The sequence below is a fragment of the Entelurus aequoreus genome, linkage group LG04 (assembly GCF_033978785.1).
Source record: "Entelurus aequoreus isolate RoL-2023_Sb linkage group LG04, RoL_Eaeq_v1.1, whole genome shotgun sequence".
NCBI classification, from domain to species: domain Eukaryota; kingdom Metazoa; phylum Chordata; class Actinopteri; order Syngnathiformes; family Syngnathidae; genus Entelurus; species Entelurus aequoreus.
Window position 1 is genome coordinate 809,484 of NC_084734.1, and position 18,836 is coordinate 828,319.

Genomic DNA, 18,836 nt, shown 5'->3' on the forward strand with positions numbered 1-18,836 from the left:
ACCTTCACCACCTGATTCTCATATGACCTTCACCACCTGATTCTCATATGACCTTCATCACCTGATTCTCATGTGACCTTCATCACCTGATTCACATATGACCTTCATCACCTGATTCACATGTGACCTTCATCACCTGATTCACATATGACCTTCATCACCTGATTCTCATATGACTTTCATCACCTGATTCACATGTGACCTTCATCACCTGATTCACATATGACCTTCATCACCTGATTCACATATGACCTTCATCACCTGATTCACATATGACCTTCATCACCTGATTCACATGTGACCTTCATCACCTCATTCACATGTGACCTTCATCACCTGATTCACATATGACCTTCATCACCTGATTCACATATGACCTTCATCACCTGATTCACATGTGACCTTCATCACCTCATTCACATGTGACCTTCATCACCTGATTCACATATGACCTTCATCACCTGATTCACATGTGACCTTCATCACCTCATTCACATGTGACCTTCATCACCTGATTCACATATGACCTTCATCACCTGATTCACATATGACCTTCATCACCTGATTCACATGTGACCTTCATCACCTGATTCACATATGACCTTCATCACCTGATTCACATATGACCTTCATCACCTGATTCTCATATGACCTTCATCACCTGATTCTCATGTGACCTTCATCACCTGATTCACATATGACCTTCATCACCTGATTCACATGTGACCTTCATCACCTGATTCACATATGACCTTCATCACCTGATTCTCATATGACCTTCATCACCTGATTCACATATGACCTTCATCACCTGATTCTCATATGACCTTCATCACCTGATTCTCATGTGACCTTCATCACCTGATTCACATGTGACCTTCATCACCTGATTCTCATGTGACCTTCATCACCTGATTCTCATGTGACCTTCATCACCTGATTCACATATGACCTTCATCACCTGATTCACATGTGACCTTCATCACCTGATTCACATATGACCTTCATCACCTGATTCACATGTGACCTTCATCACCTCATTCACATGTGACCTTCATCACCTGATTCACATATGACCTTCATCACCTGATTCACATGTGACCTTCATCACCTCATTCACATGTGACCTTCATCACCTGATTCACATATGACCTTCATCACCTGATTCACATATGACCTTCATCACCTGATTCACATGTGACCTTCATCACCTGATTCACATATGACCTTCATCACCTGATTCACATATGACCTTCATCACCTGATTCTCATATGACCTTCATCACCTGATTCTCATGTGACCTTCATCACCTGATTCACATATGACCTTCATCACCTGATTCACATGTGACCTTCATCACCTGATTCACATATGACCTTCATCACCTGATTCTCATATGACCTTCATCACCTGATTCACATATGACCTTCATCACCTGATTCTCATATGACCTTCATCACCTGATTCTCATGTGACCTTCATCACCTGATTCACATGTGACCTTCATCACCTGATTCTCATGTGACCTTCATCACCTGATTCTCATGTGACCTTCATCACCTGATTCACATATGACCTTCATCACCTGATTCACATGTGACCTTCATCACCTGATTCACATATGACCTTCATCACCTGATTCACATGTGACTTTCATCACCTGCTTCACATATGACCTTCATCACCTGATTCACATATGACCTTCATCACCTGATTCACATGTGACCTTCATCACCTGATTCACATGTGACCTTCATCACCTGATTCACATATGACCTTCATCACCTGATTCACATATGACCTTCATCACCTGATTCACATGTGACCTTCATCACCTGATTCACATGTGACCTTCATCACCTGATTCACATGTGACCTTCATCACCTGATTCACATGTGACCTTCATCACCTGATTCACATGTGACCTTCATCACCTGATTCACATATGACCTTCATCACCTGATTCACATGTGACCTTCATCACCTGATTCACATATGACCTTCATCACCTGATTCACATATGACCTTCATCACCTGATTCTCATATGACCTTCATCACCTGATTCACATGTGACCTTCATCACCTGATTCTCATATGACCTTCATCACCTGATTCACATATGACCTTCATCACCTGATTCTCATATGACCTTCATCACCTGATTCACATGTGACCTTCATCACCTGATTCACATATGACCTTCATCACCTGATTCTCATATGACTTTCATCACCTGATTCACATATGACCTTCATCACCTGATTCACATGTGACCTTCATCACCTCATTCACATGTGACCTTCATCACCTCATTCACATGTGACCTTCATCACCTGATTCACATATGACCTTCATCACCTGATTCACATGTGACCTTCATCACCTGATTCACATATGACCTTCACCACCTGATTCTCATATGACCTTCACCACCTGATTCTCATATGACCTTCATCACCTGATTCTCATGTGACCTTCATCACCTGATTCACATATGACCTTCATCACCTGATTCACATGTGACCTTCATCACCTGATTCACATATGACCTTCATCACCTGATTCTCATATGACCTTCATCACCTGATTCACATATGACCTTCATCACCTGATTCACATATGACCTTCATCACCTGATTCTCATATGACCTTCATCACCTGATTCTCATGTGACCTTCATCACCTGATTCACATACGACCTTCATCACCTGATTCACATACGACCTTCATCACCTCATTCTCATACGACCTTCATCACCTGATTCACATATGACCTTCATCACCTGATTCACATATGACCTTCATCACCTGATTCACATATGACTTTCATCACCTGATTCACATGTGACCTTCATCACCTGATTCACATGTGACTTCATCACCTGATTCACATATGACCTTCATCCCCTGATTCACATATGACCTTCATCACCTGATTCACATGTGACTTCATCACCTGATTCACATATGACCTTCATCACCTCATTCTCATATGACCTTCATCACCTGATTCACATATGACCATCACCTGATTCACATGTGACCTTCATCACCTCATTCTCATATGACCTTCATCACCTGATTCACATATGACCTTCATCACCTCATTCTCATATGACCTTCATCACCTGATTCACATATGACCTTCATCACCTGATTCACATATGACCTTCATCACCTGATTCACATACGACCTTCATCACCTGATTCACATATGACCTTCATCACCTGATTCACATATGACCTTCATCACCTGATTCACATATGACCTTCATCACCTGATTCACATGTGACCTTCATCACCTGATTCACATGTGACCTTCATCACCTGATTCACATTTGACCTTCATCACCTGGAAGGTGAAAGGTCAAAGTTTACTGGCTTTGAGAAGAAGGATGAGGTCACCCAGATGAGGAAGAAGAAGATCTCCCACAGGATGATGACCTCATGCCTTTATGGTGGAAGAAGAAGAAGAGGAAGCCCAGCTGTTCCTGTACGCTACAGGTGAGCACACCTGTACTAACCCTGTCACATACAGTATATTGTTGCTATTAAAGTGTACACATATACAGTATATTGTTGTTATTAAAGGGTACACATACAGTATATTGTTATTAAAGGGTACACATACAGTATATTGTTGTTATTAAAGGCCTACTGAAAGCCACTACTAGCGACCACGCAGTCTGATAGTTTATATATCAATGATGAAATCTTAACATTGCAACACATGCCAATACGGCCGGGTTAACTTATAAAGTGACGTTTTAAATTTCCCGGGAAATATCCGGCTGAAACGTCGCGGTATGATGACGTATGCGCGTGACGAAGTCAGTATAACGGAAGTTATGGTACCCCGTAGAATCCTATACAAAAAGCTCTGTTTTCATTTCATAATTCCACAGTATTCTGGACATCTTTTGCAATTTGTTTAATGAACAATGAAGGCTGCAAAGAAGACAGTTGTAGGTGGGATCGGTGTATTAGCAGCGGACTACAGCAACACAACCAGGAGGACTTTGTTGGAGCGCTAGCCGCGCTAGCCGCGCTAGCCGCCGACCTCACCTTGACTTCCTACGTCTCCGGGCCGCCAAACGCATCGGGTGAAGTCCTTCGTCCTTCTGCCGATCGCTGGAACGCAGGTGAGCACGGGTGTTGATGAGCAAATGAGGGCTGGCTGGCGTAGGTGGAGAGCTAATGTTTTTAGCATAGCTCTGTGCGGTCCGGTTGCTAAGTTAGCTTCAATGGCGTCGTTAGCACAGCATTGTTAACCTTCGCCAGCCTGGAAAGCATTAACCGTGTATTTACATGTCCACGGTTTAATAGTATTGTTGATTTTCTATCTATCCTTCCAGTCAGGGGTTTGTTTTTTTTGTTTCTATATGCAGTTAAAGCAAGATGCTATCACGTTAGCTCGTAGCTAAAGCATTTCGCCGATGTATTGTCGTGGAGATAAAAGGCACTGAATGTCCATTTCGCGTTCTCGACTCTCATTTTCAAGAGGATATAGTATCCCAGGTGGTTTAAAATACTAATCCGTGATCCACAATAGAAAAAGGAGAGAGTGTGGAATCCAATGAGCCAGCTTGTACCTAAGTTACGGTCAGAGCGAAAAAAGATACGTCCTGCACTGCCTCTCAAGTCCTTCACTGTAACGTTCCTCATCTACGAATCTTTCATCCTCGCTCAAATTAATGGGGTAATCGTCACTTTCTCGGTCCGAATCTCTCTCGCTCCATTGTAAACAACGGGGAATTGTGAGGAATACTAGCTCCTGTGACGTCACGCTACTTCCGGTACAGGGAAGGCTTTTTTTTTTATCAGCGAGCAAAAGTTGCGAACTTTATCGTCGATTTTCTCTACTAAATCCTTTCAGCAAAAATATGGCAATATCGCGAAATGATCAAGTATGACACATAGAATGGATCTGCTACTCCCGTTTAAATTTTAAAAAATCATTTCAGTAGGCCTTTTAAGGGTACACATACAGTATATACAGTATATTGTTGTTATTAAAGGGTACACATACAGTATATTGTTGTTATTAAAGGGTACACATACAGTATATACAGTATATTGTTGTTATTAAAGGGTACACATATTATAATACATATTATAATGGTGCAAAGTGTAAAAAAGCAAGACATACTAAATGTTTAGTGTAAATAAAAAGGATATTATGAATAGACAAATAATGTACTATGAGTATAAACAAGAGTAAATGTGCAAGAGGACTGACCTGTGCAGACAAAGAGTGTTGTGTTGCTGGCTGTGCAGACAAAGAGTGTTGTGTCGCTGGCTGTGCAGACTGCAGAAAAATGTGCTGCAGTCTACAAGTCACAGGGAGGAAACAAGTCAAACCTCCCACTAATATGACCTCAACACTCAACTTTATATCACAAACCTCCAGAGGTGGGTAGAGTAGCCAGAAATTGTACTCAAGTAAGAGTACTGTTACTTTAGAGATGTATTACTCAAGTAAAAGTAAGGAGTAGTCACCCAAATATTTACTTGAGTAAAAGTAAAAAGTATGTTGGGGAAAAAACTACTCAAGTACTGAGTAACTGATGAGTAACCTGTTCGTTTAATGACGACGGCAACAAATAATGCACAAAAACATCAAAATAGCAATGAGCAAATTCAGAGCCAGGAATATCTCTTAAGCAACTAAAACAATAATATATTAAATTAAAGCTGCAAGCAGCGTTGGTCGGGTCCGCATTTTGGCAGGTGCTAGTCCTAGGTGTCCCAATACTTTTGTCCAGTGGTAGTCCTGAGTGAGACCTACATAGAGGTTTTTGTTTCGTGTCTCTAAAACGTTTCTACCGGAAGTTACAAGCAGTTTTGTCTGTGTTTTCCTCTGAGAAGCAAGTTTGTCTCTGTTTTATTCAAAAATTGCGCTAGAGCACAATTTTGAGTTTTGGGGTTCGGTTTTTTTTTTAGATCGCAATTTCCACTAAGCCCGATGTGTATAAAAAGTTTGGTGAGTTTTGAAGTATTTTAAGGGGGTCAAATTACAGCTCAAAGAGGCAAAAATTAGTGTTTTTAGTCATTTTTTGTGTTGAAGGGGAAATTGCCAACTTCCTGTTGGTTTTTCCCCGAAGATGGGAAATTATGAATTGTAGGTCTAAGTAAGACCTACATACAGGTTTTTGTTTCATGTCTCTACGACCTTCCTAGTAGGAGTTACAGGCAGTTTGTTTATGTTTTTTTTCCTAGGGGGCGCTAGAGCGCAATTTTGATTTTTGGGGTTTGGTTTTTTTACTAAAGTGTGCTGTCACAGTTTTTCTATGTGTGTATAAAATTTGGTGAGTTTTGAAGCATGTTAAGGGGGGCAAAGTAGTGCGCAAAGCTGCGGAATAATAATAAACCTTACAATTTCAATAGGTTCCTTTGTACCCTGTATAAAGGACTCCCCGTGGGAGTCCTTTATACAGGGTACATGCGAACCCTAATAATAATACATTAACATGAAAAAATGAAGGCAAATTGAGCCACAATAACTTAACAGCACCATAGACTCAGTAGGCAGAGATTACAAAGGAAAATAACAAGTTAGCCTTTACGCAAACCATAAACTGATAGGTGTGGGCTGCACCTGGGAACACACGTATGCGCGTGACGAAGTCAGTATAACGGAAGTTATGGTACCCCGTAGAATCCTATACAAAAAGCTCTGTTTTCATTTCATAATTCCACAGTATTCTGGACATCTTTTGCAATTTGTTTAATGAACAATGAAGGCTGCAAAGAAGACAGTTGTAGGTGCACTTCTGATTGGTGTTTCTATGCATGTGTGTGTGTGGGTGTGTGTGTGTGTGTGTGTGTGTGTGTGTGTGTGTGTGTGTCTATGAGGCTGCAGTGCGTTAATAAATTATACCCACACGATGTACATTTGACAGTGATTCACAGCAGGGAAGCTAACATCAGCCTACGGTCACAGCCAAAATATCTACTAACGTTACTTACCGCCGTGTGCTTCCTCAAATTTGACGTTGAGTTCATGCAAGCTGAAATGTCCACTTGTTTGGGGAGACACATATGACAACGCATTACATAACTGTTTTTTTTTTGCTTGTCTGAAGCGTGAACATGGATTTGATGTGAGGCCAGCGGTGTTCTTCCTCTTCTGGTTGACGCGAAGCGTTCGTTGTTGTCTCTGCCATTGTTGTTGTTGTTGTTGTTTGCCGCTGAAACTTTACGTGCAGTTAATCATGTGACCGCCTGGCTCTGTTTGATTGGTGAAACGCAGGCATGCGATAGATCCGACTTTGAAGGTCTGTCTGACAAAGCAAAACAAACAAAGCGTGCATTAACAGATGGATAAAAATCAGTAGCGAGTAGCGAGCTGAATGTAGATAAATAGAGCGGAGTAAAAGTAGCCCTTCTTCTCTATAAATATACTCAAGTAAAATTATGTTGCATTAAAACTACTCTTAGAAGTACAATTTATCCCAAAAGTTACTCAAGTAGATGTAACGGAGTAAATGTAGCGCGTTACTACCCACCTCTGTATTTAAGGACTAAATGACAATTAAAGCTGCAAGCAGCGTTGGTCGGGTCCGCATTTTGGCAGGTGCTAGTCCTAATTAGATCGCAATTTCCGCCAGTCCTGATGTGTGTAAAAAGTTTGGTGAGTTTTGAAGTATTTTAAGGGGGTCAAATTACAGCGCAAAGAGGCAAAAATGTGTTTTTATGAAACTTTTGTTTTGAAGGGGTGATTGCCAACTTACTGTTGATTTTTGCTGAAGGATGTCAGTGTATGAAATGTAGCTCTAAGTCAGACCTACATAGAGGTTTTTGTTTCATGTCTCTACAATATTCGTACTGGGAGTTAGAGGAAGTTGTGTCTCTGTTTTTTTCCTAGGTGCTGCGGCACAGGGGTTCTTTTCTTTGAAGGCTCGTAAAATCAAAACGGTAGCACTTATTACAACGCTTTCGCCAACTTTTAATCAGAAGGTTTCAATCTCTCTCCTGTAGCGGTTTGAAGCCGAAATGACAAACGCGCTCGGAGGAGATAATGTTTGATGTTTGGTGACCAGTTTTAACAAAAATTTTGTTTTGAAGGAGGGATAGCAAACTTCCTGTTGATTTTTGCTGAAGGATGTCAATCTATGAAATGTAGGTCTAAGTGAGACCTACGTAGAGGTTTTTGTTTCATGTCTCTAAGACGTTCCTACCGGAAGTTACAAGCAGTTTTGTCTGTGTTTTCCTCTAAAAAGCAGTTTTGTCTGTTTTATTCAAAAATTGCGCTAGAGCGCATTTTTGAGTTTTAGGGTTCGGTTTTTTATTTAGATCGCAATTTCCACCAGTCCATGTGTGTAAAAATTTTGATGAGTTTTGAAGTATTTTAAGGGGGTAAAATTACAGCTCAAAGAGGCAAAAATTAGTGTTTTTAGTCATTTTTTGTGTTGAAGGGGAAATTGCCAACTTCCTGTTGGTTTTTGCCCGAGGATGTGAAATTCTGAATTGTAGGTCTAAGTGAGACCTACGTAGAGGTTTTTATTTCATGTCTCTAAGACGTTCCTACCGGAAGTTACAAGCAGTTTTGTCTGTGTTTTCCTCTAAAAAGCAGTTTTGTCTCTGTTTTATTCAAAAATTGCGCTAGAGCGCATTTTTGAGTTTTAGGGTTCGGTTTTTTATTTAGATCGCAATTTCCACCAGTCCCGATGTGTGTAAACATTTTGGTGAGTTTTGAAGTATTTTAAGGGGGTCAAATTACAGCTCAAAGAGGCAAAAATTAGTGTTTTTAGTCATTTTTTGTGTTGAAGGGGAAATTGCCAACTTCCTGTTGGTTTTTGCCCGAGGATGTGAAATTATGAATTGTAGGTCTAAGTGAGACCTACATACAGGTTTTTGTTTCATGTCTCTACGACATTCTTAGTGGGAGTTACAGGCAGTTTGTTTTTGTTTTTTTCCTAGGGGGCACTAGAGCGCAATTTTGATTTTTGGGGTTTGGTTTTTTTTACTAAAGTGTGCTGTCCCAGTTTTTCTATGTGTGTATAAAATTTGGTGAGTTTTGAAGCATGTTAAGGGGGGCAACGTTTCAAGCCATATTCAGTTGAATATGCTACAAAGACAACATATTTGATGTTCAAATGTTTTTTTTTGGCAAATAATAATTAACTTAGAATTTCATGGCTGCAACACGTGCCAAAGTAGTTGGGAAAGGGCATGTTCACCACTGTGTTACATGGCCTTTCCTTTTAACAACACTCAGTAAAGGTTTGGGAACTGAGGAGACACATTTTGGAAGTGGAATTCTTTCCCATTCTTGCTTGATGTACAGCTTAAGTTGTTCAACAGTCCGGGGGTCTCCCTTGTGCTATTTTAGGTGCCACACATTTTCAATGGGAGACAGGTCCGGACTACAGGCAGGCCAGTCTAGTACCCGCACTCTTTTACTATGAAGCCACGTTGATGTAACAGCATTGTCTTGCTGAAATAAGCAGGGGCGTCCATGGTAACGTTGCTTGGATGGCAACATATGTTGCTCCAAAAGCTGTATGTACCTTTCAGCATTAATGGTGCCTTCACAGATGTGTAAGTTACCCATGTCTTGGGCACTAATACACCCCCATACCATCACACATGCTGGATTTTACACTTTGCGCCTAGAACAATCCGGATGGTTCTTTTCCTCTTTGGTCCACAGTTTCTAAAAACAATTTGCAATGTGGACTCGTCAGACCACAGAACACTTTTCCACTTTGTATCAGTCCATCTTAGATGAGCTCAGGCCCAGCGAAGCGGACGGTGTTTCTGGGTGTTGTTGATAAACGGTTTTCGCCTCGCATAGTAGAGTTTTAACTTGCACTTACAGATGTAGCGACCAACTGTAGTTACTGACAGTGGCTTTCTGAAGTGTTCCTGAGCCCATGTGGTGATATCCAGTGCGTGCCACGTCATGATGTCATGTTTACAGTGCGTGCCACGTCATGACGTCATGTTTACAGTGCGTGCCACGTCATGTTCACAGTGCGTGCCACGTCATGACGTCATGTCCGCATACATGCAGGTCAGACTGCATTCACATTAGAAACAGACTTTATTTGGAATGTGAACTTCCACTAAAAAGATCAGATTCGACCAAAAAAAGATCCAAATTGGACGTCCGAGCCTGCAGTGTGAATGTAGTTTCCTGTTTGTTGTACAGTCCAAACACAAATGACAGGATGGTGATTCCTGTTTATTCCGGTCTTATTTGTGTGTGGCACGCATGAAGAGGAGAGCTGATGTCAACATTACCATCCACACACAACACAGCAACACCCTCTTTGGTCGTCTTCATCCACAAAGAGAAATAGTCTTTATTATTATTATTATTATTACATTTTGAGTCCAGCGGGAAGAATGAGAACGATTCATGCTCTGCGGTATCCATGGCGACAGCATACAAACACACATAAAGAGCGTACCTTGAATGAGTGAATGCAGCGAGTACACAAATAGAACTCTTCATCATTCATCACGTTTACATTTCACCCCCGCGAGACAGTGCAAGTAGAAGGTGTCTTTTTATGTCTTCTTATGTAAAAAAAAAAAAAAGACAATGGCAGAAAATGTCTAAAAAAAATATGTCATAACCATAAAAAAAAACAGCAAAAAAATTATAGTAGAAGTTCCTGCACAGCAGAAGATAACAGTGGAAGATCTTCCACTTGTGTCTCATCTCCAACATTCATCCTAACATCTGTCTTCTGTGAGTGTCCTCATGAAGACACGTCAGAGATGGACGTCCACACCAACATTCATGCTAACATCTGTCTTCTGTGAGTGTCCTCATGAAGACACGTCAGAGATGGACGTCCACACCAACATTCATGCTAACATCTGTCTTCTGTGAGTGTCCTCATGAAGACACGTCAGAGATGGACGTCCACACCAACATTCATCCCAACATCTGTCTTCTGTGAGTGTCCTCATGAAGACACGTCAGAGATGGACGTCCACACCAACATTCATCCCAACATCTGTCTTCTGTGAGTGTCCTCATGAAGACACGTCAGAGATGGACGTCCACACCAACATTCATGCTAACATCTGTCTTCTGTGAGTGTCCTCATGAAGACACGTCAGAGATGGACGTCCACACCAACATTCATCCTAACATCTGTCTTCTGTGAGTGTCCTCATGAAGACACATCAGAGATGGACGTCCACACCAACATTCATCCTAACATCTGTCTTCTGTGAGTGTCCTCATGAAGACACGTCAGAGATGGACGTCCACACCAACATTCATCCTAACATCTGTCTTCTGTGAGTGTCCTCATGAAGACACGTCAGAGATGGACGTCCACACCAACATTCATCCTAACATCTGTCTTCTGTGAGTGTCCTCATGAAGACACATCAGAGATGGACGTCCACACCAACATTCATCCTAACATCTGTCTTCTGTGAGTGTCCTCATGAAGACACATCAGAGATGGACGTCCACACCAACATTCATGCTAACATCTGTCTTCTGTGAGTGTCCTCATGAAGACACGTCAGAGATGGACGTCCACACCAACATTCATCCTAACATCTGTCTTCTGTGAGTGTCCTCATGAAGACACGTCAGAGATGGACGTCCACACCAACATTCATCCTAACATCTGTCTTCTGTGAGTGTCCTCATGAAGACACATTAGAGATGGACGTCCACACCAACATTCCAATAACGCCGACTCAGCAACCGGACTGTGCGCGCTTCAAACTCTGGCTTTTTTGGCTGGCGCGCGCGTCAACATGGCGGTTGCCACGGCGACGGCCTATCAACACTTCCTGTTGTGAGACAGCTGCTTGGTGGCGGCCCAGAGGAGCTGGCTAACAAAAGCACTGCAAATAGCCTCCGAGCACGCACACACATCCGTCACGCACACACTTCTGCAGAATATGAATACATGAAACTGCTGTCCAGGATCTAGGAAATAAAAGGTAAACGTAACACAGCGGGTCTTTCCAGCAAGCTGTCAATCAGCACAGAATATGTCTAATAATATTTCATCATGGCGAGCTCAATCACGCAAAGAAACGACGTCAAGTTTGAAGTTTTGTGCAAGGCTGGCGTGACGGCGAAGGAAGGAATGAATTTTTTTTCCCATCAACGCATGAATTTGAATAAATCTATGTTAGTTTTATGATTAACTACATTCCTCCATGAAAGATATAAACAGATTTGATCAATTTTTATATTACTTAAAAGAAAACTGCTTTTTTTTTTATATACACATATACATATGTATACACAAACACATATGTATACATATATATATATAAATATATACACATATACACACCGTATTTTTCAGACTATAAGTCGCAGTTTTTTCCATAGTTAGGAGCGACTTATGTGTGAAATGATTAACACATTAGCGTAAAATATCAAATAATATTATTTAGCTCATTCACGTAAGAGACTAGACGTATAAGATTTCATGGGATTTAGCGATTAGGAGTGACAGATTGTTTGGTAAACGTATAGCATGTTCTATATGTTATAGTTATTTGAATGACTCTTACCATAATATGTTACGTTAACATACCAGTTGGTTATTTATGCCTCATATAACGTACACTTATTCAGCCTGTTGTTCACTATTCTTTATTTAGTTTAAATTGCCTTTCAAATGTCTATTCTTTACAGAGCCCCTAAAGGGACGTGGGGGAAATTGTTTTTTTAATAATTTTTTTTTTTTAGACATGTATCTCGTGCGCACGAGATAGTTTCTCGTGCGCACGAGAAACTTTTTATAAAGTTATAAAAAATAAAAATAATTTTATATATTTTTTTATTTGTTAGACATGTATCTCGTGCGCACGAGATAGTTTCTGCTGCGCACGAGAAACTTTTTATAAAGTTATAAAAAAAAAAAAAAGATTTTTATAATTTTTTAGACATGTATCTCGTGCGCACGAGAAACTTTTTATGAAGTCATAAAAAATAAAAATAACAATTTCATATATATTTTTTAATTTTTTAGACATGTATCTCGTGCGCACGAGATAGTTTCTGCTGCGCACGAGAAACTTTTTATAAAGTTATAAAAAAAAAAAAAGATTTTTATAATTTTTTAGACATGTATCTCGTGCGCACGAGAAACTTTTTATGAAGTCATAAAAAATAAAAATAACAATTTTATATATATTTTTAGACATGTATCTCGTGCGCACAAGATAGTTTCTGCTGCGCACGAGAAACTTTTTATAAAGTTATTTAAAAAAAAAAAGATTTTTATAATTTTTTAGACATGTATCTCGTGCGCACGAGAAACTTTTTATGAAGTCATAAAAAATAAAAATAATTGTATATATTTTTTAATTTTTTAGACATGTATCTCGTGCGCACGAGAAACTTTTTATGAAGTCATAAAAAATAAAAATAACAATTTTATATATATTTTTAGACATGTATCTCGTGCGCACGAGATAGTTTCTGCTGCGCACGAGAAACTTTTTATAAAGTTATAAAAAAAAAAGATTTGTATAATTTTTTAGACATGTATCTCGTGCGCACGAGATAGTTTCTCGTGCGCACGAGAAACTTTTTATAAAGTTATAAAAAATAAAAATAATTTTATATATTTTTTAATTTTTTAGACATGTATCTCGTGCGCACGAGATAGTTTCTGCTGCGCACGAGAAACTTTTTATGAAGTTATTAAAAAAAAAAAAGATTTTTATAATTTTTTAGACATGTATCTCGTGTGCACGAGATAGTTTCTCGTGCGCAGGAGAAACTTTTTATGAAGTCATAAAAAATTAAAATAACAATTTTATATATTTTTAAAAAATTTTTAGACATGTATCTCATGCGCACGAGATAGTTTCTGCTGCGCACGAGAAACTTTTTATAAAGTTATAAAAAAAAAAAGATTTTTATAATTTTTTAGACATGTATCTCGTGTGCACGAGATAGTTTCTCGTGCGCACGAGAAACTTTTTATGAAGTCATAAAAAATAAAAAATACAATTTTATGTATTTTTTTTAATTTTTTAGACATGTATCTCGTGCGCACGAGAAACTTTTTATAAAGTTATAAAAAATAAAAATAATTGTATATATTTTTTTATTTTTTAGACATGTATCTCGTGCGCACGAGAAACTTTTTATAAAGTTATAAAAAATAAAAATAATTGTATATATTTTTTTATTTTTTAGACATGTATCTCGTGCGCACGAGAAACTTTTTATGAAGTCATAAAAAATAAAAATAACAATTTTATATTTTATTTTTTAGACATGTATCTCGTGCGCACGAGATAGTTTCTGCTGCGCACGAGAAACTTTTTATAAAGTTATAAAAAAAGAAGATTTTTATAATTTTTTAGACATGTATCCCGTGCGCACGAGATAGTTTCTCATGCGCACAAGAAACTTTTTATAAAATTATAAAAAATAAAAATGTTATAATTTTTTTATTTTTTAGACATGTATCTCGTGCGCACGAGAAACTTTTTATGAAGTCATAAAAAATAAAAATAATAATTTTATATATATTTTTTTATTTTTTAGACATATATCTCGTGCGCACGAGATAGTTTGTGCTGCGCACGAGAAACTTTTTATAAAGTTATTAAAAAAAAAAAAAGATTTGTATAATTTTTTAGACATGTATCTCGTGCGCACGAGATAGTTTGTGCTGCGCACGAGAAACTTTTTAAAAAGTTATAAAAAATAAAAATAATTTTATATATTTTTTAAATTTTTTAGACATGTATCTCGTGCGCACGAGATAGTTTCTGCTGCGCACGAGAAACTTTTTATAAAGTTATTAAAAAAAAAAAGATTTGTATAATTTTTTAGACATGTATCTCGTGCGCACGAGAAACTTTTTATAAAATTATAAAAAATAAAAATGTTATAATTTTAAAAAATGTTTAGACATGTATCTCGTGCGCACGAGATAGTTTCTGCTACGCACGAGAAACTTTTTATAGTTATCAAAAAAAATAATAATTTTTTATAATTTTTAGACATGTACTATCTCGTGCAAACTTTTTATGAAGTTATAAAAAAAAATATATATATATAATTTTTTTTTATTTTTTAGACATGTATCTCGTGCGCACGAGATACATGTCTAAAAAATAAAAAAATTCAATTTTTTTTTAATAACTTTAGAAAAAGTTTGCACGAGATAGTACATGTCTAAAAATTATTTTAGAGATGTACACGAGATAGTTTCTCGTGCGCACGAGATACATGTCTTAAATTTTTTTTTAAATAAAATTTCAAAAAAATTTTTTAAAAATAATTTCCCCCATGTCCCTTTAGGGGCTCCATAATTCTTGGGGTTGGTTTTTATCAAATAAATTTCCCCAAAAAATGCAACTTATACTCAAGTGCGACTTATATATGTTTTTTTCCTTCTTTATTATGCATTTTCGGCCGGTGCGACTTATACTCCCAAAAATACGGTACACATATACATATGTATACACATACATATACATATACATATACATATACATATATATACATATATATGTTATTGTTGAATAAATTCTAGCCAAACATTGAATAAAGTCAAATATAAATAAGGCAAGAAGAGAAGTATCCCAGACTAAAGTAGCAGATATAGATCATCTATATCTACTATAGGATTTGTCTGAGTGGGAAAAACATAATTTAATCGATTTTTAATTTTTTGGAATGGATTAACAATGTTTACAAATAGGATTCATCTGAAAATATATTTTTTGACACTCCTAGTAAGAAATAATGTATATTTGTTCAGCCTTGGTGGAGGTCTGATTGTGGAAAAGAATGCTACCTTAGTGGCCCTCCTGCCTCCGTCGCACGTGGACATGGGGCATGTTGGCGCTGTGGCCGTTACCATGACGACACACGCCGTCAGGTGACGCCAACACAAACATGTCACAGGGAAGAAAAGATGGCGGCGTGATGAGGTAGACAAGCTGACGGACGGAAGTGAAGAGGCAAAAAGAAGGAAGGGGGCGGGGCTTCACAAGCGGGGGTCTGTGAAGGGCGGCTCCGAGTCGTCCATGGGCAGCACCAGGCGCGTGCCCCTCATCACCAGCTCCTGGTCGCCGCACGCCAGCTCCTGGTCGGGGTCGTCCTGGGTGCGCACCCCCGTGGCGTCGGTGCTGACGGTGATGTCGCCGTAGTTCAGGTTGACCTCGCCGTCCGTCAGGATGAGGTCGGAGTCGTCGTCCTTGATCTGACACTCGTTCTGAGACAGAAGTGAAGAACGAGACTTAGACTTGCTGTTGTAGAACATATCAGTGAATAACGAGACTTAGACTTGCTGTTCTAGAACATATCAGTGAATATAGGGACTTAGACTTGCTGTTCTAGTACATATCAGTGAATATAGAGACTTAGACTTGCTGTTGTAGAACATATCAGTGAATAACGAGACTTAGACTTGCTGTTCTAGAACATATCAGTGAATATAGAGACTTAGACTTGCTGTTCTAGTACATATCAGTGAATAACGAGACTTAGACTTGCTGTTCTAGAACATATCAGTGAATATAGGGACTTAGACTTGCTGTTCTAGTACATATCAGTGAATAACGAGACTTAGACTTGCTGTTGTAGAACATATCAGTGAATAACGAGACTTAGACTTGCTGTTCTAGTACATATCAGTGAATAACGAGACTTAGACTTGCTGTTCTAGAACATATCAGTGAATAACGAGACTTAGACTTGCTGTTCTAGTACATATCAGTGAATAACGAGACTTAGACTTGCTGTTCTAGAACATATCAGTGAATATAGGGACTTAGACTTGCTGTTCTAGTACATATCAGTGAATAACGAGACTTAGACTTGCTGTTCTAGTACATATCAGTGAATAACGAGACTTAGACTTGCTGTTCTAGAACATATCAGTGAATAACGAGACTTAGACTTGCTGTTCTAGAACATATCAGTGAATAACGAGACTTAGACTTGCTGTTGTAGAACATTTCAGTGAATAACGAGACTTAGACTTGCTGTTGTAGAACATATCAGTGAATAACGAGACTTAGACTTGCTGTTGTAGAACATATCAGTGAATAACGAGACTTAGACTTGCTGTTCTAGAACATATCAGTGAATAACGAGACTTACACTTGCTGTTCTAGAACATATCAGTGAATATAGGGACTTAGACTTGCTGTTCTAGTACATATCAGTGAATAACGAGACTTAGACTTGCTGTTCTAGAACATATCAGTGAATAACGAGACTTAGACTTGCTGTTCTAGAACATATCAGTGAATAACGAGACTTAGACTTGCTGTTGTAGAACATTTCAGTGAATAACGAGACTTAGACTTGCTGTTGTAGAACATATCAGTGAATAACGAGACTTAGACTTGCTGTTGTAGAACATATCAGTGAATAACGAGACTTAGACTTGCTGTTCTAGAACATATCAGTGAATAACGAGACTTACACTTGCTGTTGTAGAACATATCAGTGAATAACGAGACTTAGACTTGCTGTTGTAGAACATATCAGTGAATAACGAGACTTAGACTTGCTGTTGTAGAACATATCAGTGAATAACGAGACTTAGACTTGCTGTTGTAGAACATATCAGTGAATAACGAGACTTAGACTTGCTGTTCTAGAACATATCAGTGAATAACGAGACTTAGACTTGCTGTTGTAGAACATATCAGTGAATAACGAGACTTAGACTTGCTGTTCTAGAACATATCAGTGAATAACGAGACTTAGACTTGCTGTTGTAGAACATATCAGTGAATAACGAGACTTAGACTTGCTGTTGTAGAACATATCAGTGAATAAGGAGACTTAGACTTGCTGTTCTAGAACATATCAGTGAATAACGAGACTTAGACTTGCTGTTGTAGAACATATCAGTGAATAACGAGACTTAGACTTGCTGTTGTAGAACATATCAGTGAATAAGGAGACTTAGACTTGCTGTTGTAGAACCTAGGAGCAAACATGTCTGACCTGGAATGCCTGCTGGCTGGTGAGGAAGCGTGCTAGGGGGGCGCAGCAGGCGGGCAGCGTGGCGGTGAGGGGGGGGCCACTGTGGGTCAGGATGGGTTTCAGGTAGCTGCAGGTCAACTTAAGGTTTGTCTACTTGACACTCGTTACTGAGGAGTAACACACACACACACACACACACACACACACACACACACACACACGCACGCACGCACGCACGCACGCACGCACGCACGCACACACACACACACACACACACACACACACACACACACACACACACCAAAGATAAGGTGGGTCTCCCCCTGCTGGCCAACACAGTGAAACACAACTAATAACTCCACACTCACTGGCCACTTCATTAGGTACACTGCATCTCATCTGATCACACTATGACCTCATCCTATTTCACATCTCATGACCTCATATTTCATTACATCTCATCTCATCTAATATTTAGACGTCAATCTTGACTCACCTTGATATCACATCTCATCTCATAAAAGTGGATGTGTCTCATCAATCATCACATATATCTCATTTCATTCCTCATGTCATCATATCTCATCACATCTGAAGTCATTATCCCACTACGTCTCACCAAATGTTATCTCACCTTATATCCCACTACGTCTCACCAAATGTTGTCTCACCTTATATCCCACTACTTCTCACCAAATGTTATCTCACCTTATATCCCACTACGTCTCACCAAATGTTATCTCACCTTATATCCCACTACGTCTCACCAAATGTTATTTCACCTTATATCCCACTACGTCTCACCAAATGTTATCTCACCTTATATCCCACTACGTCTCACCAAATGTTATCTCACCTTATATCCCACTACGTCTCACCAAATGTTGTCTCACCTTATATCCCACTACGTCTCACCAAATG

The 18,836-nt window shown here is 39.0% G+C and overlaps 2 protein-coding genes across 5 annotated transcripts in view; both read right to left on the bottom strand.

The window, feature by feature from the left end:
• The window catches only part of fhl1a (four and a half LIM domains 1a), a 37,985-nt gene extending 32,682 nt beyond the window's left edge, over positions 1-5,303 (bottom strand). The window contains exon 1 of one of the 2 annotated variants that reach the window (XM_062043969.1): positions 5,244-5,303. The gene's annotated coding sequence lies outside the window, so the exon portion shown is untranslated. The remainder of the gene's footprint in view (positions 1-5,243) is intronic. The other variant, XM_062043970.1, reaches the window with a different exon arrangement.
• A 1,432-nt stretch (positions 5,304-6,735) lies between these two features.
• LOC133648164 (sodium/hydrogen exchanger 6-like) overlaps positions 6,736-18,836 on the bottom strand; it is a 52,753-nt gene continuing 40,652 nt past the window's right edge. Inside the window, exons 15-17 of one of the 3 annotated variants that reach the window (XR_009825826.1) lie at positions 17,937-18,042; positions 15,769-16,188; positions 6,736-7,283 (exon numbers count right to left, since the gene is read on the bottom strand). Coding sequence is in view for 1 of the 3 variants with exons in the window: in XM_062043965.1 (XP_061899949.1) it covers positions 15,961-16,188; positions 17,937-18,042 (334 nt within the window). In the remaining 2 variants the exon portion in view is untranslated. Of the gene's footprint in view, positions 7,288-15,257; positions 16,189-17,936; positions 18,043-18,836 lie in introns of those variants that run through there. The other 2 variants (XR_009825825.1, XM_062043965.1) reach the window with 2 other exon arrangements.